The sequence below is a fragment of the Danaus plexippus genome, assembly GCF_018135715.1.
Source record: "Danaus plexippus chromosome 3 unlocalized genomic scaffold, MEX_DaPlex mxdp_25, whole genome shotgun sequence".
NCBI lineage: Eukaryota > Metazoa > Arthropoda > Insecta > Lepidoptera > Nymphalidae > Danaus > Danaus plexippus.
Genome location: NW_026869844.1, coordinates 2652373 through 2677233, shown reverse-complemented (window position 1 = coordinate 2677233; position 24861 = coordinate 2652373). Strand labels below are relative to the sequence as shown.

General features: G+C 33.3%; 4 protein-coding genes across 4 annotated transcripts in view; 3 read left to right on the top strand and 1 right to left on the bottom strand.

Moving 5' to 3' along the window:
* The first annotated feature begins 141 nt into the window (after positions 1-141).
* On the top strand, positions 142-1774 carry LOC116779168 (tubulin beta chain-like). The gene is made up of 2 exons (XM_032673351.2): positions 142-336; positions 416-1774. Exons 1-2 carry the CDS (start codon positions 280-282, stop codon positions 1709-1711), a joined length of 1353 nt encoding a protein of 450 aa, XP_032529242.1. The 5' UTR covers positions 142-279; the 3' UTR covers positions 1712-1774.
* A 613-nt stretch (positions 1775-2387) lies between these two features.
* Positions 2388-4122, top strand: LOC116779183 (tubulin beta chain). Its single transcript, XM_032673379.2, has 2 exons — positions 2388-2597; positions 2732-4122. The coding sequence occupies exons 1-2, from the start codon at positions 2541-2543 to the stop codon at positions 4001-4003; spliced, it is 1329 nt and encodes a 442-aa protein (XP_032529270.1). The 5' UTR covers positions 2388-2540; the 3' UTR covers positions 4004-4122.
* Positions 4123-5118: 996 nt separating this feature from the next.
* On the bottom strand, positions 5119-6784 carry LOC116779176 (tubulin beta-4B chain-like). Its single transcript, XM_032673365.2, has 2 exons — positions 6554-6784; positions 5119-6465 (listed from the first exon to the last, which is right to left on the bottom strand). The coding sequence occupies exons 1-2, from the start codon at positions 6608-6610 to the stop codon at positions 5179-5181; spliced, it is 1344 nt and encodes a 447-aa protein (XP_032529256.1). The 5' UTR covers positions 6611-6784; the 3' UTR covers positions 5119-5178.
* A 450-nt stretch (positions 6785-7234) lies between these two features.
* LOC116769849 (diacylglycerol kinase eta) overlaps positions 7235-24861 on the top strand; it is an 82617-nt gene continuing 64990 nt past the window's right edge. Inside the window, exons 1-2 of the mRNA XM_061526728.1 lie at positions 7235-7581; positions 15324-15434. Of these exons, the coding sequence (XP_061382712.1) occupies positions 7444-7581; positions 15324-15434 (249 nt within the window). The 5' untranslated portion in view covers positions 7235-7443. The remainder of the gene's footprint in view (positions 7582-15323; positions 15435-24861) is intronic.

Here is a 24861-nt window from a genome sequence, read left to right as displayed (position 1 = left end):
TTGCAAAATATGTTCAAAGCTAATACGGTTAGGGATTTAAATTAGTCGTTTCGGATTTTTTTTACTTATTTGGAATTCAAATTCCAGTTTGTAGAATGAAAAAGCCAACTAGAATGTTTCAATCCCACAGCCACGATGAAAATCCACTCACTTATTACTTTAAGTTAGTTAGAGTAGGTAGCTTAATGTAAGGTATTGATTATTTTTGTGAATAATTATTTTATTTTGTATAATTTTTTTGTCAATTGTGTTTAATTGTTTACAAAAATTTCCGTTACAATGAGGGAGATCGTCCACATCCAGGTCGGGCGTTGCGGAAATCAAATAGGATCGAAGGTATCGTGGAGCGTAGTTCCGAATACATAAAACGCTCTTCAGGGAGCTATTCATTATATGAAACCAATGTTCCTTACAGTTCTGGGAGGTGATATCGGATGAACATGGCATAGATCCAAGTGGTTGCTACGCCGGAGATTCTGATCTACAACTCGAACGCATCAACGTGTATTACAACGAAGCGGCAGCCGGTAAATACGTGCCCAGAGCTGTTCTTGTCGATCTCGAACCCGGGACGATGGATTCGTTACGCGCTGGGCCATACGGTCAAATATTTCGTCCCGATAACATAGTTTTTGGTGTATCGGGAGCTGGTAATAATTGGGCTAAAGGACATTATACAGAAGGAGCGGACTTACTCGAGTCGGTCTTGGATGTTATTAGGAAGGAAGCTGAAGGTTGTGACTGTCTTCAAGGTTTCGAACTGATTCACTCGTTGGGAGGCGGTACTGGCTCAGGTTTAGGAACCTTGTTGCTGAATAATTTAAGGGAAGAGTATGCAGATAGAATTATTTTAACGTTTTCCGTCGTCCCGAGCCCTAAAGTTTCTGATACCGTCGTAGAGCCGTATAATGCCACGTTATCATTAAACCAGCTCATAGAAAATTCCGATCAATCATTTTGTATAGACAACGAAGCTTTGTACGATATTTGTTTCCGAACGTTGCGACTGCAAACACCCACATACGGTGACTTGAACCATTTGGTGTCGGCGACGATGTCTGGTGTCACGACGTGCCTGCGGTTTCCCGGGCAATTAAATGCGGACCTTCGAAAGCTTGCAGTCAACATGGTGCCGTTCCCGAGGCTACACTTCTTCATGCCGGGATTCGCTCCGCTCACAGCCAGGGGCAGTCAGCAGTACAGAGCATTGACCGTACCTGAGCTCACTCTCCAGATGTTCGACGCCAAGAACATGATGGCAGCGTGCGATCCACGTCACGGACGATATCTCACCGTGGCGGCTGTGTTCCGCGGTCGGATGTCAATGAAAGAAGTCGACGAGCAAATGCTTAATATACAGAACAAAAATAAAGACTACTTTGTGAAATGGATACCCAATAACGTTAAGACCGCCGTGTGTGACATCCCACCCCGTGGATTGAAAATGTCTGCAACTTTTATTGGCAATACGACCGCCATACAAGAGATTCTCAAAAGAGTGTCTGAACAATTCGCCTCCATGTTTCGAAGGAAAGCATTCATACACTGGTACACCGGCGAGGGTATGGACGAAACTGACTTCACCGAGGCAGACAATAACCTCAGCGATCTTATATCAGAATATCAACAGTACCAAGATGCGACAACAGAAGAACAAGAATTCGAGGAAGAGGAGGACGAAGCTGCACCAAATGAAGAGAGTGACCAATAACGAATTTATAATACAATATTTATTCCATTTATTATATTTAAATATTAAAGACCTCTTACAGTACTGCGTTTATGGCCTAAAACTTAATGCTCACTAAGCCATAGTAATGATTTTTTCTATACGAAAATTATGAATAATTTAATATCACACACAAAAACTTAATTTGCCTATTACAAAACAACAAAAATCTAACATACGCTGAAAACTTTGCTAAATCATACCATGATTTCTATACCTACAGAGTTCATTGGGTATGAAACTAAATCCGTTTTAAGGTCATTTAATTAATCATAGTTTTAGATTCTAACAACCGTTGCGTTTAAAAAATATTGCGTCGTACTTCATCAGGTCCGCCGTGACTGCTTTTTAAATAAAATCTAATATGAAAATGGTAAAACTTGCTTTCGCGATGTTTAAACTTTTAATTTTAGAATTAAAATGATGTTAAAGCTATTTATAGGTATTTACTTCCTAAAATCTGGATTGTATTATGTTTAAATTCTGAAGGCTGCTGTTTTTTTGTTAGCCTTAACTTTCATTGTGTAAACCTTTTTGTACTAATTTCTTGTTTTGTACACATCCTCATTAAATTTTCATTGGCATAATGTAACAGGCAAGCGATAATATAATTTTAAATAAGGAATGTATTCCATTCCGTTATTGACAACCCAATAATTGTAAATCATTATTCAAGAAAATTTCGTGTATAATGCACGTGCATTAGTTTGCATGTAGTTTTTTTTTACACATTTTTTTCTTATGTAAAGTTTATCAAAGTAAATTTTAACTTTCTAGCTTTTAGGCTCTAAATTCTTTGTGATCCAACAAAATGAGGGAAATCGTCCACATCCAAGCCGGGCAATGCGGCAACCAAATTGGGGCTAAGGTATTGTTGAATAAATTTACAGCGTCCATAAAATATAATTCTATAGAAATGATATTTTTTTAATGTCGCAATGCTTTTGCGACAAATGTAATGTATTTACTTGAAAATCACTAATTTCTATCATTACTTCGCAGTTTTGGGAAGTAATATCAGACGAACACGGTATTGACCCTACAGGAGCTTACCAGGGTGACTCCGACCTGCAATTGGAGCGCATTAATGTATATTACAATGAGGCTTCCGGCTGCAAATACGTACCGAGAGCCGTTCTCGTCGACCTTGAGCCTGGCACTATGGATTCTGTAAGGTCCGGACCATTCGGGCAGATATTTCGCCCGGACAATTTTGTTTTCGGGCAATCTGGTGCCGGTAACAATTGGGCGAAAGGACACTACACGGAGGGAGCCGAGTTGGTGGATTCGGTTCTCGATGTAGTCAGAAAGGAAGCAGAGGGTTGTGACTGTCTGCAAGGATTTCAGTTGACGCATTCTCTTGGTGGTGGTACTGGTTCGGGGATGGGTACTTTGTTGATATCAAAAATAAGAGAAGAATACCCCGACCGGATCATGAATACCTTTTCGGTTGTACCCAGTCCAAAAGTGTCGGACACTGTAGTCGAACCTTACAATGCTACTTTATCTGTCCACCAATTAGTGGAAAATACGGATGAAACTTACTGCATCGATAATGAAGCGTTATATGATATTTGTTTCCGCACTCTTAAATTGACTACCCCTACCTACGGTGACTTGAATCACTTGGTGTCAGCGACGATGTCTGGTGTCACAACCTGTCTACGTTTTCCCGGCCAACTAAACGCTGATCTCCGTAAACTTGCTGTCAACATGGTTCCATTTCCGCGATTACATTTTTTCATGCCAGGTTTCGCACCGCTCACATCAAGAGGCAGTCAACAATATAGAGCACTCACTGTACCAGAACTTACTCAGCAAATGTTCGACGCTAAGAACATGATGGCGGCGTGTGATCCTCGCCATGGGCGGTATCTGACTGTGGCTGCTGTATTCCGTGGCCGCATGTCCATGAAGGAAGTGGACGAGCAGATGTTAAATATACAAAATAAAAACAGCAGCTACTTCGTTGAATGGATTCCGAACAACGTAAAGACGGCCGTTTGCGATATTCCACCTCGTGGACTCAAGATGTCCGCCACTTTCATCGGTAATACAACAGCTATACAAGAGTTGTTCAAGAGAATATCTGAACAATTTTCAGCCATGTTTAGACGAAAAGCTTTTTTGCATTGGTACACTGGCGAAGGAATGGACGAGATGGAGTTCACTGAAGCTGAGAGTAATATGAATGACCTGGTGTCTGAGTACCAGCAGTATCAAGATGCAACGGTCGATGATGAAGGGGAATTTGACGAGGAAGTGGAAGAATAGTGTTTGTAATGTCCAATGTTTTGTGTGTGTTTAGATTTCGTGTTTTTGTTTAGTGTTAGGCGTACCAATTTAGATGTTTCTTTTAATAATGCAAAAGAAATAAAAAGCACTTATAGACATGTCCTTTTTTTCCACTAATTTTATATTGAAATTTCAATAAGCTATCTCACAGCTGTATTTTTATAATACGAAAACGATACCGTATTAAGTATGCAGTTGCATCAAACTAGCATTTTGCTTAGTATTCATTGGTTTTTAAAATGTACTTCAAACCAGGGATGTAATCAGACTCAGGTTCAGGAGGGGCAGGTTCAGAAGTGGTGGCATCATTTCAATTTTCAATTATAAAATAAAACAAGTGTATGGTCGTGGGTGGACTTAGTAGTACAAAATCTTAACAAATTAAATTAAATGAATTGACTCATTGCATTATACTTTTCGAACTTTGAGGCTGTCTCCGTTCAATCTATTAACTAGTCTTGGAATGGGCCAGCGCCACTAAACGGTTCTCGCTCGCTACCGAGGCTGGTGTACGACAACTTCTTTTAAATAGTTTTATAATTCATAACAGTCGACACAGGTCGGCGCGTCGCCGCCATGTGTCCTCCGATTAAAACCTTCGATTTAAACGTGTTGGAGCCGAAGTCGCAACCGAAAGTAACAATAAGCGGAAGTTCCGACTTCATGGAACCGGAGTCTTAGCTCCGCAACATCCCTGCTTCAAACGCAATTCATACGCTTAATGTAACCCGAAATTGTCCACGCGGGAATAGTTCTAGCTACGTTACGGACAACGGCAGCCTCACGTACAACAAAATCGTGAACAAATCGGTTGTGAGAATCGCAAATGAAACTTAAATATGGAATAATCGGGCAATTTTGGTAGATGTTAAAGCAGAATTAAAAAGCCTCAATTTTCTAGATAGTGTTGACGTTACTTCTCTCTTAACTTTTATTATCGTTTATAGCGTAGTAGAAATTTAGGTTTCACAAGTTATATATTCGTTTTATCTACGAATATTCTTAACTCATTTAAATGAATAAAACTCGCGAGAGTCAACCTAAACTCTGAAACGTTTCCAATAAAATTCTACTTGGGTAAAAATTACAAGAAATTATATGTCAATATTTATATTTTAAAACAAAAAAGGACATCACAAATGAACACCTAAACTTTAACCCTCCAATCCTTCACCCTCTGCTTCCTCATCAAATTCTCCTTCATCGTCCGCCGTCGCGTCTTGGTACTGCTGGTATTCAGAGATGAGGTCATTCATGTTGCTTTCCGCTTCCGTGAACTCCATCTCATCCATACCTTCACCAGTGTACCAGTGAAGGAAAGCTTTCCGCCTGAACATGGCCACGAACTGTTCCGCCACCCTTTTAAATATACTCTGTATAGCCGTCGTATTGCCAATAAATGTCGACGCCATTTTCAAGCCTCGAGGCGGTATGTCACATACTGCGATCTTGCAGTTATTCGGTATCCATTCAACAAAATATGTACTATTCTTATTTTGAATATTCATAATTTGTTCATCCACCTCCTTCATTGACATACGGCCTCTGAAGATTGTAGCTACTGTAAGATATCTCCCGTGCCGTGGGTCACAGGCGACCATCATGTTCTTCGCGTCGAACATTTGCAGTGTCAATTCGGGAACAGTAAGAGCTCTGTATTGTTGTGCCCCTCTGGACGTCAGCGGCGCAAAGCCTGGTGTGTAAAAGTGGAGGCGTGGGAAGGGAACCATATTCACAGCCAATTTTCTCAAGTCCGCATTCAACTGACCGGGAAAACGAAGACAGGTCGTAATACCGGACATTGTAGCGCAAATCAAATGGTTTAAATCGCCATATGTAGGAGTAGTCAGCTTTAGTGTTCTGAAACATATATCATACAGCGCCTCATTGTCCAAGCAAAAAGTGTGATCCGTATTTTCCACCAACTGATTTACTGCTAGAGTGGTATTGTACGGCTCCACTACACAGTCTGATACTCTCGCGCTTGGAAAAACTGAGAAAGATAGTATGATACGATCGGGGTATTCCTCTCTAATCCGGTTGATAATCAACGTGCCCATGCCCGACCCCGTCCCTCCTCCAAGCGAATGACTAATTTGGAAACCTTGCAAGCAGTCGCATCCCTCTGCTTCTCGACGGACCACGTCCAGAACCGATTCTAATATCTCTACGCCTTCCGTGTAATGGCCTCTGGCCCAGTTGTTAGCACCGCCACCCTGGCCGTAGACGAAATTGTCTGGTCGATAGAGACAACCAAACGGTCCAGACCGAACAGCGTCCATCGTCGCAGGCTTCAGATCAATCAATATAGACCTCGGAACATATTTACCACCAGACGCCTCATTGTAGTAAACATTAATGCGTTCTAATTGAAGATCCGAATCCCCGTGGTAGCAGCCGCTGGGGTCGATGCCATGCTCGTCAGATATTACCTCCCAGAACTAGAATCATAATAAAACGCCGTTTAGTCTAATCGTCACATAGATCTTATATCGGTCGCAACAATGATATATAGAAAGTAACCACTACCTTTCCTCCAATCTGATTTCCACACGAACCAACTTGAAGAGTAATGATCTCCCTCATCTTTAAAATTTATCAATCTTCGCTCCTGGTACTTGTAAATTTCTCCCAAAATATCAAATAGTGATTATATAATTGAAGCTTAACATTAGCTTAAAACTAATAAAAAAAATACAAAAATATCTTTCAAATTCCCACTGTACGCATCTTACGTTGGATTTCAAGTAAATGAAATCACATTACAGAAATTTCTATTCCTACAAATTTAAATTTGAGTTCTAGAATTCTTCTATACATGTTTCAATAGAAAAAGTTTGTTGGCCTTAAAAAGTTTTTATTTGAAGGCTTTAATAGTCAATACTACTGTATACGTCTGTGCCTCAATGTTCTGAAAACTTATAAATAAAATATACATATGTACGAAAGTATATCTAAACATTATTTTATTATCAATATTATTTCTCAAATTGCGCTCTTTGATTTTCGTATACAATTAAATTTTATACAATGTGTCATAATTTAATCACATTGTTTATAAAAAATTAAGTGATATTCTGTGAAATGAAGCTAAGTCGTAAGGCAAACTGGCATTTGAAACCACAATTTAAATAAAAGACCTAAACAAAATGGCGCCACCTAGAGACCATTTTCACATACCCGTCCATTGGAAAAACTTTCAGGAACATTCTTGTTGCTTGTTCAAATTTGTACTGATAGATGTCGCTAGCTCTGGTCGGCTTGTTTTGTTTCCGCAGCTATTGTCACAATAGTCATGGCGCTCGCTCGAAATGTCAGCGAGGTAGCGAATTAGTGTATGTGATTTGTTGGTTTATCCTGTATGATGTAGCCGTATTTGATGTGTTCCGAGTGTGAAGGGAGCGAGCGCCGGCGGCGCGATGTCAATAGCTGAAGGTAATGCGACCGGCCACGAAAGGAAAACAGCACCCGGAGAGGATAGCACGGATAGTGACAATGAAGCTGAGAGAAAAGCTCTTCTACGCAGGATATCCACCAGCAAATGTGTCGGCAGACTGGTGAGTAACGTTTGGGCTTCGAGGATATGTCTAGGTCAGGGGAATAGCTCCTGAGTATGGGCGTGCCATCTGTCAGTGTTCGGGGCGCGGGGAGGGTGCCATGTGCCCGGGCAAGCGGTTGATATTTTTCAACGATACACTTTGTTTGGTTTCGATAATTAATTTTTGTGTACAGAAGTAATGAGGTGTGGAGCTGACCTATTTTGTACATAGAAACGAAGCTCTGTATTGTTTCATTTTTTCCTTTGTTTCTGTAGATACGGTGCCACTGTTTAAGATTAATGATTCATCATTTTTAAAGAGACTTCTTCTACGTTCATATTTAATTGTTTGACAATTATATTTTTTTAATGTACAAATAAAAATTTCTTATCAGATTGTTTATATGTGAAAGATGTCGCAAATTTATTAAGTTCCCGCCCATTTTTTTATATATTATTTGGAAAGCCGTTTGATAAAAAAAATATATTCTTAACGATTTTCAGAGACAATAGAATATTGATATTTTACATTCATACAAGCATTGTACCCTTTGTTTATTGATGTTGTTCTAAACTGAAATTACTCCGATTACGAACCCTGACGTAATCTTTGACAACAATACAATAAAAATAAATAAATTTTACTGTTGTATTAAACGAAATAAAAACTGTTATTATATTTTTATTCTGTATTTTAAAAAGCTCTTAACGTATCATATATCAAAAATGTATCTTTTAAGTATACTCGAGAACTCTTTCGTTACAGAGTAAACCTACGAAGCTAACAATACGTCACTTAATTTATCTGTGCTAATGGAGGCTGCAGTATCATTATCCCGTGGTTTTAACACTCGACGGCCAAAAGCATGCAATTAAAACTAAAAGCCTCAATTACCGGTACATTACGGTTATATATATATATATTATATTTAGTAGCTGGCTCGTTCTTAACTTCTAAATTTTACTAAAAATTATCTATATAAGATAATTTTGTTGGGAGTAGTTTCCGTGTTTATGATACTTTTTATAGGTGTAATATATTATATAGATTTGTTATATTTACGTCCAGTTTAAACATTTTGTATGTATTTTATACACCTTTAATACGAATCCGCATCAGTAATTACTACCACGCAGTTCTTGTTAAACCGAAGTTATTTAGGCAGACGACAATAACCCGTACTAGTTCAGTGTACTCGAACTATAATGGAAATACCGATGCCATGTGAATAAAATACGTCGCAGCAAATTTTTTTTTCCAGAAAACCACTTAACTATTATCACTACAGCTATATTTACGATTATTTATAGTTATAAGTTTAAAATTTATCATAAACCGTATTAAATGTATCCATGAACAACTGTTTAATAGTTTTTTGTTTGAAAATTATACGGAAATATATTTATACGTAGTCCATATTGGATTTTCTATTCATGCTATTTATGTATACAGAAACAAATTCCTTATATATTACAATAAACAAAATTTCCCAATATTTTACGGATAAATCGATTCCAACGAGCATTATCCCATATAAATATTCTTTTTTAATACAAATAGTAAAGAAAACAAATATAGCCTCGTAATTGGGATTACGACCAACCACCGCCGGCTATGTTTTCCATTGCAACATATTCCTTTGTACCTTTATAGCGACGCCAGAAGCATCTTCCTTTAATAATTAATGTGAGCAAAAACAAACGTATTATTTTAATCTTTGACAGGGGAAAACCATAATACGATATGATTTAATTTCTCTTTGTATCTCTATACATTTAAAAATCTTTAGCTTTATATTTTAAAGCTAAAACGTATTTCCATTATATATATTTAATAAGACGATAATAGCAGACATTACGTATATAATTTTGAATAAAAGTCTTTAACATACACACAGTATCTGTGAACGAATTCGTTTGCGTCATCGTATTTTATAGTTTGGTTAAAAAATGAATTTCTGTCCAGTTTTTAAAACCGAATATTCGATACGTGAAAATGGGTATACAGAAATATGTATATTCCATTTTTAAAAACTTGTACTAGAGTTCAGAAACGGAAGCTGAAAACATATTTGAAAATCAAAATCTAAGTAACATTTGTGAGTCGAAATATAATACGTAATTAACTTTGCGCTCTAAACTTCCCAGACCAACTGACCCAGACGATTCTCGTATACGTACTGAGAACTTTTATTTCTTTTAAATTTCAAAGCCGAGATACTTGGCTCTGGTACTACTTTCCCGGCAAACGAGAACTTATAATTGTATGCTACAGTTTCCAGCAGATTTTTTTGTAGAAAAAACCTCTTTACACATAAGAAATTGAATGCGAATATCAAAGGTTGAACTTTAAAAAGGTGTATGAATGTATATTTTATTTATAAATGAATGAATGAACTGAAAAGCTTTTCGTAAGAATATCTGCAGTATATAATAAAGAAGTGCTGATATATTGTCATAGTGGTTTTTATAAATGTAGTCATTGTCTTGAACTTCCTTTCGCCAGCCGCGTACAGGACGTCCGGCTGCCAGTCGTTCATTCGTTCCTTCATTCACAACACTGACATACGAGTGAAACAAGACCCTGATAAAACAAGGCGGAGATGAATGATTTTGCGAATGACACGGCGCTAACAATTTTCTATCGAATCTCGTTCAAAAGTATTCTTGAATATTTTATTTTAGAATCATCTCATATTTACACATCATTAAATATAAGTAGCGATGTTTCTTTCAACGAACCGCCGTATGAATTAATCATATCCAAAAATATATTAATTGTTAAAAGCCCCGCCTATATAACAATATACTGGCCATTCACCTGGCGAATACCTATATAGTTTCCGAGCTTCGTATAAGTGAATTAAATTCATCTCGGACTATGTCAGAAATAGCATGTTTGTAATGGGCCTATGAGTGGTTAGAATAATACATACGATGTGCTGAACGTTTGTTTATCTCATAGAATTAACTCTTGCTATGACTTCATATCATACTGATGGTAGTTAAGAAATAATTTATTTCTGCATTCATAACAAATTGAACTTGGTTGTTTTAATAAATTGAAAATCTTGACAGCTTGTTCCGGTATTTAACAAAGCTTGTAGCCAGCAGCTGCAAGCATATAACAATAGCTTCAAATTGTTTATTTTGTTTTCACGCCACAGCATCGCTCACGTAAATGGTTTGTTTTTTTAGAAAGTCTCAGCGGGTATTCTATTTTCTTAACAAGTTTATGTAATAGAAAATGTTTATCGATTCCATACATGCTAAGAGTTTCTTATTAACCGCACTACTTATAAATTTACGGTTTCGTTACGAAAATTACGCTGATGTCTACTCCATTACAATACTATGGTAATAGAATGTAAAAAAATAAATAAGCTGTTAAATCTTTACTTTATATAAATGAAATGAAAAAAGTTAGTTTTATTCGTTTTGTTATCATACACAAATATTAAACTTTGAAAGTAACGAAAAACGGATAACTTACATGTAGATTTTTTTTATATTCCATGCAATTTGACGTTTAATGAGAACGTTTGTTTTATTTTGTAATACATCACTATCAACATTCAATACTATCAGCTATGCAACATAATATCATGGGTAGACAGTTAACGAGCATTCTCCTGTCACTATTGTCACTGTTTTGACATATGTCAATTTGACAAGACAATCTGAATTCCAAGATATATCAGTGACAAGTGTTTCCAGTCGCTTTGTTCGCAGACTCGAATGTTCCAAGTAAATCGGAGACAGCAGCTATAAATTGATCTGTATCATTTTCTAAAACTATTTTATAATATAGATATTAGTAAAGTAGTATTATTAAAAACCTTTAAAGAACATTTTATTAATAACTATATAAAATTATATTCCTCCTCCTTTTAAAATTTTTCAATCGGTATTTAGAACATCAGTAATTTTTACATTTTTTATTGTTAACAATTATTTATTTTTTTACCTTTTTTTTTATTATATATTATTAGTTTTAAGATATTTTTTCGTGTTAGCTATAGTGTAACATCCTTAAGAGATATGATCACTAGTTTAGAAGCTTTGATTTTTTTAGGCGAATCGAATAAAATATATGACGAAAGAAAATGCTACTAAATTTAAATTCTACAGTTTCAAAATACATATGAATATTCCATTGAATGTAGTTCATACCACGGCCTCACGTGGACAGTTAATGTTAATGAAGAGCTGTCTGCTTATTGCGATTTACCTTTTGCAGCATAACCAGTTACTGTGATTTGTGTTATACTTAATTATGATTTATTTTCAATAAAACTGCCTCAAAATTTTATAACGAAGTCATTTCTATATATATATATATGACAAAATAATAGCATTCAGCTTAGCTATTTTGTTTGATATAACGTTACAATTAATATCTTATACTGTATAAATATTGTTAAAAGTTCTTAGTGTGCTTTAAAATGTCTTGTTTAAAATATATTTCACGTATCTCATGACAGGATTATAATTACAATGAAGATAGAAAGTAAACATTTTTGATGTTTTATATTTCATAAATCTTTAAAGTTTTAAAAGTAATAATAGATTTTATATAAAAAATAAGAACCTATACTTTATATTATAGATAAATAATCTTTTTTTTTTAAATTTTATATGGACATTTAGTGTTCAAATTGAATGTTACGTTTATTTATGTTTTCATGATGATATAATATGCATATATAATGTATGTCAAATAATTACGTTTTTCACTGCCGTACTCGTTATAACCGCATCGTTTTCCGATCGCCTCTGAGGTCATAGAACTTTGGTTATAATTATCGAACGTGCATTGGCACTTCGCCAGTACATTAATTTAGTACACGTTTTACTGTTTTACATTGACTGCATTTAAGCACTCGCTTCTATGTAACCAGGTTTAATGTTGTTGGGTCTTAATTACATAATATTGGACTCGAAACGAGGTTTTGAACTTGAAAATTATGATGTCATTTTTCATTAAAAATTACTGCCATTTTTTTTTTCGATCGTACTATTTTTGGTAAGAGGTGATTATTCAGTTCGACGTCCCATTAAATATCCTTATCTAAAGTTCTCATAGTTACATTTAAAGATAAAGTTTAAACATTTTTGTTTTTAAAATCTCTAACTATAAATACAATCCTTATGACATTTGTTTATCGTGAATGAGAAACCTTATAACTGGCAGTGTTTTGGTGAAAAAAGAAAACTAGTTAGGATACATAACAAAGATTCTATAAAAGATGCCTTCCATTCATTAAATGTTACAGTATATACACGTTTTTTTGTAATTCAAATCATCTTGCGTTATGTAAGTTCCAAAAAATGGCGGGAATTATTCTTACTGGGCTTCAAGTGTCTAGAGCGATATGCAATTCATTCATATTTTTCTTCACCAATGGGGAGTATTCAAAGTATATTTCGACAGTGACAGCTAGAGAGAGAAGACACAAAAAAGAACTTTATTAAAGAGCTCTTTCTAAAGCGATATTGCACTGAAGTAAATTTTGTATCAAGGCCAGTCATCTAACTATAGAAATATGTATAAAAACTGGAGTGTCTGTTTGTAATATTGAAATAATCGTTTTTTACTACATGCATATGAATACGGTACTTACACAAAAATAACATTTTTTACAATTTTTGTCTGCCTGTCTGTCTGTTTGTTCCGGCTAATCTATGAAATGGCTGGACTGATTTTTACGGGACTGTGATTGGCACGTAGCTGATGTAATAAGAAGTAATTTGGGTTACCTTTTATCAAAATCCCGAATCCCGATCCCGAAATTATAACGCTCTAGTCGCAGCCAGAGCTACGGAGCTACGGAGCTTAAATTTTTTCATTGTTTCTTATTATTTTTCTTAAGCAGACGGAGTCGCGGATACCAGCTAGTAACATGTATATATATATTGATCCTATTACAAAGTACAAATGAGATCACTCAGTCTATATATTTTTTCCTTGTATTATTTATATAAAAATCGATTGTTATCCTATATTATTTAAATATTTAATGTAGCTATGTTTTACCTTCTTTGTATCGGATATTAATTATTAATGTTTCACAATAAAGTGTTTCGTAGAGCGTTCCAGAATTTACTGTTACAATCAAATAGATTTTACTTCAGCTTGGCACCACGCTTGCAATACTCTGGCGTCCACGCCACTTAACACCCATGAAACAACCCAAGAAATTATTTGTTCAAATTTAAATCAAACAGTTCTGACATTGTTTATAATTCACATATTATATTAATGTCACTAGTGATACATTGATACGGGATAGTGACCATGCTTTTTAATGTTGTCAATAAAACCTACTACCTAGTAAAAAAAAATGTAGTTAAATTTTACATTTGCAGAATTATAATTAAAATATTCATAATCGTGTATTATAGAAACGTAATTAAACCAGGTTTACCTTTCAAAGGCACAAAGCGATGTCTGCAAAATACATTTATCTATAATTGTATTATCACATATTTCGTTCGTAATAAATTGAATTGAACAGTGCTGTGATAGTATTTTCACTTTTAACGGACGTAAACATACACACACACGCATGCAGTCATGCACAAACGCACACATGCACATAAATACATACATACATACACGCGCACACATGCATATACACTCGCATTATTAGCTTTGGTACTAGAAGGATAATTAAGAAATAAGTTGTAAAGTACTATAAGTCTGTTTTTGTAAGATAACGTCTATCTTGACCTTCAGGTGATTCAAAGTAGGTCAAACATAAAAGAAACACAGAAAAAAGAAATGAATACCAGTAGCAACAAAGGTGAGAAAGAAAGAGTGAACATTTGTCGTATTTATGGAAATATTTACTATGATAGATAGTTGTATTTAAATTTATTTCGATACTAAAAGTAATTAAATTTTCATTCACTTCATAGCTTTGACATTAGAATAGGATTTAGATGATAATTTATTCCTTCGTTCCATTTATTTTCCGCGAGCATAACATTCGTATGTAGTATCAAGTCAGGGGGCACAGTCTATAGATGTCGTTGACAGTCACTTAACTTAGCATGTATTAGTTTTTTTCGGAAATCCAAGCGAACAAAGCCGCAGGCAAAAACAAGTTATTTAAATAAAAAAAAAATAATTAAGCTTTCCAATATTTACATTAAAACTCAAAACAGAATAAAAAATACTATAATTTTATTATCTGTTCTAATTACTCTCTGGTCGATAATGGGTGTATTACTTAGATTTAATGGCGTCTGCTTATATAGGGCCATTAAGTCGCCGCAATAAAATTGTAATTAACAGGATCGCTGTAATAACGTCCTTGAAGTCTATATCAGATAATATAAGAGTTTACTACAGCTGTAATAGCCTGTGACAGGTAATGGGTATGGTCTTAATTGTTATTCAATCAATGTTACTCAAGCTTTAAGTACGGAGAATTTTTTGTTACAATAAATAAATTATTAAATCAAAATTTCTAGTAGCGTAGTTCGTAAACGGAATGAATATTGTTTTTATTATGACGTCGGAAACTCGTGGTAAGAGAAATGTAGGGTACATGGATAACGAGAGTTTTAAAACTTTTGATTCACAAGTCGTCAGCGATCCTTTCCATGAAAATGTATAATGTGAATGACGAGTAACAACTACAACTAATAGCGATACGCAAAGAAGTAGTTACCGAACTGTCATTAATGCAATGTAATAATTTTATTATTTTCTTAATAATCGTATATTTAAAGTTATATGTTTTTTGTTTGTAGCCGGTCGTGAAGGAGGGTTACTTGATGAAGCAGACACGAAGCTTCCAGCGATGGCAGCGACGTTACTTCAAACTGCGAGGTCGGACCCTCTACTACGCCAAAAAGAAAGACGTAAGTGATGAGATCTAAGATCTTCGCGAGTATTCATTTAAATGAAACTAATATTGTCGGATTACTACGCGAATTTTATTATTTTTAAAACTACATACTCCCGACGTTTCGGTTACTTCGCAGCAACCGTGATCACGGGCGGACGAGATGATATTCTCAATAACGTGAAATAATCCGAAAATATTAGTTTCCTTTTAAGACGTAAGTAGACAGATTGGTATTCAATAAATGCTTGTAATAATCAATATAACCTTTTAAAAATATGTTAGATATTAAGTTTTTGAAGTAAATTGTTCTAATTAAAATATTATATATGTTTTAAAATATCATTGAAGTTTTTCAATGTTCGTTATTGTACTGTATATTACCATTAACAATACTGTACTCTCATAATAAAGAGGTACTTTTTCGTAGAATATAAATTTGTATCAGGGACAAGTTGAGGAAACTAACAAGTCAACCGATTCAAAAGATTATGGTAACGTTATTTAGAAAAGGATTAATGAGGGAGATGGACATGAGATGAATCTCAAAAAGCATCCATTATATTTTATTTTAAAACTAAACGATAAATTAAAGTTTTCAGAGGGAAACTTTTCGGAAAGAATTGTTAAAAATAGAAGTGTAATTTTATGGACATATGTATATCAAATACAGTATAAAGAATGAACAATAAAAACTATCACAAGTATCAAAACTAGATACATTAAATAAAAATCTGAGCTTGTCTCAGGATTCAAGTCAGCGTCAGTTAAGATTATCAATATTTTTAATACACTAATAGTACTGTACTGTACTATACTGCAGTTGTTTACACTTTTCTGAGGGGAAAGATTTTCGATGAAAATTGAAAATATGCCATCAAAAAAATACACACCACATATTTGACTTAAAAAATATGTATATTTTTAAAGAGCATAATATATTTTGCTGTACAGCAGGACTGAATAAGGACGTACATAATACGTAGATTAGTATCACGTAATAATCACTTAAGCGATATTAGCCAAAATTTACAATTAACCAACCAACATGTCAGATTAACGTAAAACGTTGTATTGATGCAGACTTAACCCTCGTTTGGTAGCAGACCAATTAATTATTATAAACTAACCCAAATTAATTTAATATCCACGGATAAGACGCTCTGAAATATATTTGCCTGTGTTAATTAATTTTATCGTCACCCACCAACAAACCTTGACATTGGCCACTTGGTCTGTCGTGTCATAAACATCGTGATGTGCGGTTATTGTAATTATCCACTATTACAGAGAACGTCACCGGATTAAATTGCTTATATTTAACCACCAATTTACTTAATCACTCGGTCTTGTTATTTATCATTTGACTTTGATTATAATATTTTAATGAAACACGCCGTTCTAACAGAAATAATCACACTCGGTAGCTCTAACGTATAATGAATTTTTATGTATATTATAGTATTTCGTAATTTTTTTTACCATCGCTAATAAAATTATCATTAATTGAAATTTCTAGATACGTAGACTAAAAGGGAAGGTATACATTATATTTTACAAATATTCGCCGTAAATATAAAAACACTTGTATACTTTAAAGATTTTAACACTTCACAAAATTTTTCATATTTTCATTGTCATGTCCCAAATATGTCAAAAATATAATTTACAAAAGAGGGCCATCCAAACTTAAACTTACCTTCAGATGGGAATGGATGTCTCGGAAAATGATAAAGTCATCGTTGTTATATTCTGAGACATTTTGTTTTTAAGAATAATGATGTAATCTTTACAAGAATTTCAAGAAGTGTCGTACCCCTGATAATATTTATGCGACTCGGTTACTCCTTTTAAAACGTCCTTATTTAATATTTCCAAAATAAACTTCTTTATCAGAATTAGACCTTTGTCCTCTTTTTTTTTTGGAGCATTGCTTTTGATAGATTGTATCACCGGGGATTTTTTTTTATTAAATTAATTATAGACCTAATTTCTGCTATACATTGAAAAAAATATATATATTTTTACTTTTAGAATTTATTTCTTTTAATCATTGTGTTTTGTTTTTGTAAGTAATAAAAATTTTCATCCAACCTTTTTCCATCTCTATGATTACACAAAAAGAACAAAACATGGAAGAAGTCACGCAATATCGGTTGTACGCCAAAACTTTTTAGAAGATAAAAGTACTTTATTCGTAAATACGATCTAACCTTTTTCTTATTATTTTATTTGGACACAAAATTATTATTGATCATTGAAAGTGACTTACAGGGAGCTTTTAGATTGTAATAAAATTTTCATCGGTCTCGATATCCAAATAAAAAACTTCTTATGATTTTACTAACTTTACTTAAAAATCAATGACACTTTCAATGTCGATAAGATCGAATGTACCAACTAATGTATACCGCGAATGTGTAATTAATTGACCGTTATCTGCATGTGAGGAATTCCGTACACCGGAGCCTCTATCAGGGTGGGGATACCTGGCTGATTGAGACCGCCGGGCGCCTCACCAAGACTGAGATCTGAACTCTGATCGAGTAGCGCTTGGAGCGCCGCACCGACCGCTCGTCTCTGTGTCGCTAGTACACAAAAATACCGCGAGCTCTGAAACATAAAACTAACAATGAAAATTATGTTTGATCGGCTTTAATATAACTGAAAATGCCTGAAATGTATATCACATATATTTATTTAGTGGACAATTAGTTTGTATGTTTGTTTACGATGTCGGTTGATTGACCTGGTTGTAATCTACGCGCTCCGAGTGCTGGGACAGATGTGAAGGAAGAATTTTTTTTACTCACGTAAGTATAGTATAGTGTAGTATAGTATAGTATGTTTTAAAAATTCGTTTATTTGAATACGAGAATTTACAAGTACGAACGTTCTTTTAATCGTTCGTTATGAAAAAAATCTATTAATTTGATTAAATAGTGAAAGGAGAAATATTATATAGAGTACATAGGTATGACTAGAGTGTTTTATATGTAATTATAAAAAACCATTGTATTTTAATCAATCTGACAGTCAAAAAATAAAAAGCAAACATAAAAAAAGAGTTATTCACATAAATGGGTGATGAAAGGGTTTATTCGAAAACATTTATAAAATTATAGTAAAAAACACAAGGGTTTTCTAAATGAAACTAGTATTATTCGGATTTACTACGCGGATTTTATTATTTAAAAACTACATAATCCCGACGTTTCGGTTACTTTGCAGCAACCGTGTCACCTCGTCTGCCCGTGATCACGGTTGCTGCAAAGTAACCGAAACGTCGGGATTATGTAGTTTTTAAATAATAAAATCCGCGTAGTAAATCCGAATAATACTAGTTTCATTTAAATGAATACTCGCGAAAATCTTAGATCTCATTAAGGGTTTTCTATTATATCTATCTATAATATCTATCACAATTACATTTATTTTACTTAATATTATTATGGCAACCCTAAAATAATTCAATATAACTACTAACATAAGCATTGTTATTTAAATACATTTGTAAAGTAACAAGAAAAGGTTATATTTTACTTTGAGACTAGCTTTTAACCATGGCTTTGTTCGATCGTAAGTTTTGTCATTCAATATTTATTTTACAATCGCTAATGGTAACCTTTTAATAGATTAGGAGCTTTAGGAGCATAATTAAAACTTTGGAAATAACTTTAACTTAGTATCTACGCATAATACATTATATTTAGCAAACCTTGTTTTTTATCTATATATGTAGGTATACACATAATTATCATTAGAAAAAAAATGCATTTTAACTTTATAGTATTCTATGTTATAAGAATAATATTAATAATCGAATTTTAAAGAACAATATGTATTCTATATTTTATATAAAATACATAAAAACACACGCATGTCATTGTTGCCCCCGCAGAGAAACAGCGTGTTATAAATTTTACATCGACGTGTCTGTTGCATTACAGGATATAGTTATATAAACAATATATAATTAATACTATTTTTGATGCCAGTTGGATAGGAATAAAAATAAATGCGAAATTTAAAAAAGACTCGTTCCTGTAACATGAAGCAATTATAACGAAAACTTCGTGCAACCTTGAAAAAACCCTCCATGTATTAATTGTCATTTCAAAATTATACATTGGAATCATCAGACGCCATAAATGGCTTACTTAATTTTGGAGAAAGCGGATACCCTTTACTGCTCGACAAATATAACCTAACGTAGCTAAGAATTACCTAAAGGGAATTTCATCAGAATCAATCAAATCGTTTACACACTTACACAAAGACACCGACTTCAAAGTTATAAAAGAGGTCCCTTGCATCGGGGGTTAAAAAGAACTATTTAAATATATTGTCTTTTTATTAATCTTCATTTTGTTGAATAAACAGAAACAATGTTATAGTAAGCTTTATTCGTTCCGAGTTCTTCATACCAGAGCTACATTTCCATTCTTCATCTCACATAGAGCTTGTAATCAACAAAACAATAAGCCAACACATTCACCTTCAGGTTTTATTTTCATCATCAAGGGCTTATCAGTGAACACAGGCACAAGTCGATTATAATCCCAGCCGGATGTAAAGAAGAATAAATGAGCTTGTGATTAAAAAAAAATAGACGAGAATTTTTATCAAAGTTTGTAATGAATATACATAAATATATTTTCCTCTAATTCGTGTCGGAAGTTCCTATTTCGATGTAGTTCCTTTTCGTTTTGTTTCGCAAATTAATTATCCACAAATGAATTATTTCTTTAAAACCTTCCATGTATTTTTTTCAAGTTTAAGGCTTAACACCTTCGTTATATCAATAAAAAATACATGAAAACAGTTAATATGAAACGATATACATTTTAATTTGCATTTTACTAGCCTATTTTATTATCAGAAGAGCACTTTGGGCTTTAAATAATACAAAATTATAACATATATAGTTTTATTCATGTTCAAAAAGGTAATTAAAAAGGAAAATGTGATATAACATAACAAGATAACGCCGTACTCTAAACGTTTAGTGACTTGGTTTTAACTCAAATTTCCGATTCTGATTTGAATGAAATAGATTTCATGTGTTTGTTTTAAGTAACAACACCTTATTTTGTTTTCGAGTCGATTACACGAAAGTTTTAAGAAGTTACTCCCAGAGACTTAAGCCCATCGGTCACTCTGACGAGATAGCAGTTTGAGAGATTGTAGACATCTGCGACCCGTTTGATTGTCTTGTTTGTTAGGATTGTGATAACTTAGTGACCCGCATATCTGATAGACAAGCTTCTATTGATGTTAGCATCCTCTAGATTTACTTGATAAACAATTAGGTTTGAGGTTTGGTTGGTAGTCGTTTACGTTTGACTTTGTGTGATGTACGCATATACTCGTATGTGTGTAGAATGTAATTAAAAGATTTTTCCTTTAATTAAATACAGCCAGACTAAGTTTTCTAAGTAAAATGCAAAGCATAATTAATTATTTATACATGCGTGGTAAATATTATGTCATTTTTTTGAACACGCGGGCAACAATTTTAATATCTGAGCGAGGAGCGCGAGCTTGTCGAGCCTCGAACTTCAATAATCTAAAGTCTAAACCATTTCGTGATTAGATCGTTGCCTGGAAGAGACAGTCATCAGCGGCGATGTATTAAAACGTACTAAGCTCTTTATTCGTTTGATTTGATACGAACTTTCATATGATTGCTGAATCATTCGTATATATGAATCATACATTCTAATTCCAGACTTCTAATGTATGAAAAAAATACGAGCTTGAGAAGTAAGTCGTATTTTTGTATGTAATTTGTGACCGAAACTCTATTTGAATGAAAGGTTTAAATATTCGTAAAGGTCCAGTAGATTATTTATATTTACTCTTCTCTTGGTTATTTCGTTATGGTCTTTAGCATAAGGCAATTCAATAAATTTACTTTCTAAAACTAAAATATTTGAATAATAATAAATCAGTATTTACCGAGATTAATAAATAACAAAGAAACTCGTTAGCCTTATAATTCTTGTATTCATACTTTAACCCAAAGTCTCTATAATCAATACACCATTATAATAATTGTAAATGTTCCTATTTACATAAATCTTTTTTTCTGACTAAAAGCTTTTGATCAGTTTCTTACGGCAGAGTAAGTACGTGAAATAATATAAGTCCAAAAACATAGGATAATAGGAATTAAATGTCAACAAACCCTGTGATCTTATTTTGTGTACCTCATTATAAAACTTAAATCCTCTCTATTTTTATACAAATAAATATCACACAACATAATATTCACACTCTCTTTTAATGTATAAGTTTCGTTGTATTTCAAAATCAAGCTTTAAAATTTGCTATCCAACTTATTAAATCTAAATTTCGTTTACTAACTTTGTTTAATGTACCAAAATATTAATAGCGAGAAAGAAATAATGCTCTCGTTGTTCAGGTATATAAAGTTGTATACTATATGCGGTAGAGCCTAGCTGTGGTCAAATTACTACAGCACGAACGTGGGCTGGCTCGACCGGGGAAGTACCACCCTCTCACAGAAGATCGGCGTAAAGTAGCTTTAGTGGCTGCGTTTCGTCCGATGAGCTAGAGAGCCGGTTGCCATCTCCTTTTTCCTCAACCATCAAGGTTGGCAACACATCCGCAACCTCTATGTTGCGAATGTCCATGGGCGACGGTCACTACTGCCCATCATGTAGGCCGTCTGCTCGTTCGCCACCTTTACATAAAATCCTTTCGATTCTGGGAAATTATAATATTAACCTTCCAGATTAAAGGTCGGGTGAAATCTTTGAACATGTCAAAAAAATCTAATTTCAATATTGTTGCTGTATAAAATTTTAATTCTACTCCATCGTAATTCAAACTATTCATTGCATCAATGAGAAAGAGATACATGTAACTACCACATCCGCTAATTCGGGATAAAATTTCTACTTGAGATGATTCAACAAGTAGGTTTGAGTAATGAAAATGAATTGATAACAATACAAAAACAGGATCAATGTTTTTAAATAAGCTTATATGGTACATGATGTCATTGTGTAGGTTGTTAAGCGTTACTCCTTGACTTTGTACATAAAGAAATGTCGGGATCGATCTAAGTCTTATCTGAAACACGTTTAAAACCAAAAGGGATTCAATTAAACTTGAACAAATACACATAATATTTTATAAACATATTTCCCTGGATTGATCTTATATATATTCTGTATAAAAATACATCGTGCTACATAAGATTGTTATGATAGAAAATATTTTCAATAAAATGTCACGCTGTTTACTTAACATATAAAGTGACGTCTCGTCGTATTCCGACCGCAATGAAAACATGTGGTAGTTTAAAAATGCTCTATTAATGTTAGGTATGGAGTGCATATAACTTAGACTTCGAATCGTCCCGCCACTGACAGTCGACAATACAAGCAATTAAAGAAACAGCCCTGCGTGTTTACTAGGTGTTGGTAACCGTTCAATTAATTACAACTAAGTGCACTATAGAGAATTAAATTTATTTAGTTTTTAAAAAATATATTTTAACATCAATGTTTGAAACTCTGCGTCTCGGAACCGGATGAAATGTGATAAATAAAATTAAAATCTCTCTGCGATTTTTAATACGAGGTGATTTTTTTTTTCCAATAAATTCCTTTTAAACATTGCCTCTCGTTATTTCGTCATTTGTGGCTCTTCGTATATCGTGGCTTCTAAAGTAATCAATCGATAAACATGTCTTTTTATTTCAATATGATTCTAAACTACCATTCACGATTATGTTATCAATGGAGAAAATTGCTTGACAAATACGCAAACTAAATTTATTTTACTCTCATAATATACAATATTATATTCAAATGTGATGGTTTCATTTAAGTTTTAATTTTCTATGTGTCTAGTAATTTTAATGTTCACCCCAGTACAATTATACACGGTCGCTCAATTAGCATATTTTACGTTCTGTTTCAGAAATTTTCCCTTTCATAATTTTCAGTCGTACATGTTTATAGTTGACTTTGAAGTATGTTAAAGAAATTTTAACAAATGTCTATTATAATATTGGACTGATGTTACGCTATACAAGTTTTATTATATAAATAAAACGATAATTGAATAGAATTGTATCACAGATTTATCTCGTAACGTTAAAGTTGGATCGGAACAGGTATCCTTGTCTATTTACGTTAATGAGATCTAAGATTTTCGCGAGTATTCTTCATTTAAATGAAACTAGTATTATTCGGATTTACTACGCGGATTTTATTATTTAAAAACTACATAATCCCGACGTTTCGGTTACTTTGCAGCAACCGAAACGTCGGGATTATGTAGTTTTTAAATAATAAAATCCGCGTAGTAAATCCGAATAATACTAGTTTTATTTACGTTAATATTGAGATTTTTTTCCTAAACTTGTTAACGTGAAATCAGACATATACAAAGCTAGAGGCTGATTAATTAACAAAAATTTAAAAATACTGACTTTTGATTACTATTTATCAGATAGAAATTACATGTGAAAATTTTTCTGAAGATTTCAATCGCACTACTGATATATCACGCTCGCGCATTAAACACATTAAAGTGAGATTATGAATGAAATTATTAAAATACTACATCAATTTATTATCAGTAAATTAACTCTTGTCGCACCTACAAAAGGGAAAGGGTGAAAAGATTTAAATTTCATAGATTTTCAAAATAATTACAGTACTATCAACAGTTATAAATTTTTTTGTATCTGAAATTAAAGCTTTCGAATACTTTAAAAGGTTTCGTTTTGAAGATTTCACTGAAGTCGAACGAAAAAAAGTATTGTTCTGAAATTATCTCCGATGACACGATACGAGGGGATGTTATTAAATGAAAAGTTATATGTAATAATACACGTAATTTTAAACGGAAACAGGTATGTTGATTCATTGCAATCAAAAAAGATTTTTTTTTTTCAAGTAATATGTAAATGTATATTTTTTATTATTATTGTTATCTGTATATAGTCCACCTGAAATCGTATTTATTCTAACAAAAAGTATTTTTTTATTCATGTTATGTTTTACTGGAAGTTATGGTTAAAAATTATTTATTAAATGACTTCGGTTGGATTAAATTGAAGCAAACAGATTTAGCTTTTTGATTTTTACTGTAGTTTTATAGCTGATAAAGTGCGGGTAGATGAATTTTTTAAATATATGTATACATAGGGACATAATAGATGCGGACGTAGATTTATCCATTAGATTTTATTGAGAGACAACTTTCAGGGACTACATACTTGATGAAGAACGCGATATTAGGAGTAAGCATTCATTACAATAAACATATAATATTATAATGTACAAAAACTTATTGAATTGAGATCAAATCAAAGATCAAATTTCAATTTTACTTATCAAACATTTCTTGAAGATGATTAATTTCGTTTAAAAAGAGATGAATTGAAGGTCTTATGTAAA

Bases quoted from the DNA above. Each gene is read 5' to 3' on its own strand.
- LOC116779176 (XM_032673365.2), bottom strand. From the start codon at position 6,610: ATGAGGGAGATCATTACTCTTCAAGTTGGTTCGTGTGGAAATCAGATT. The intron at 6,466-6,553 runs GTAGTGGTTACT...TTATGATTCTAG, and splicing joins GAAATCAGATTGGAGGAAAG to TTCTGGGAGGTAATATCTGA.
- LOC116779168 (XM_032673351.2), top strand. From the start codon at position 280: ATGAGGGAGATCGTCCACATCCAGGTCGGGCGTTGCGGAAATCAAATA. The intron at 337-415 runs GTATCGTGGAGC...TGTTCCTTACAG, and splicing joins GAAATCAAATAGGATCGAAG to TTCTGGGAGGTGATATCGGA.
- LOC116779183 (XM_032673379.2), top strand. From the start codon at position 2,541: ATGAGGGAAATCGTCCACATCCAAGCCGGGCAATGCGGCAACCAAATT. The intron at 2,598-2,731 runs GTATTGTTGAAT...ATTACTTCGCAG, and splicing joins GCAACCAAATTGGGGCTAAG to TTTTGGGAAGTAATATCAGA.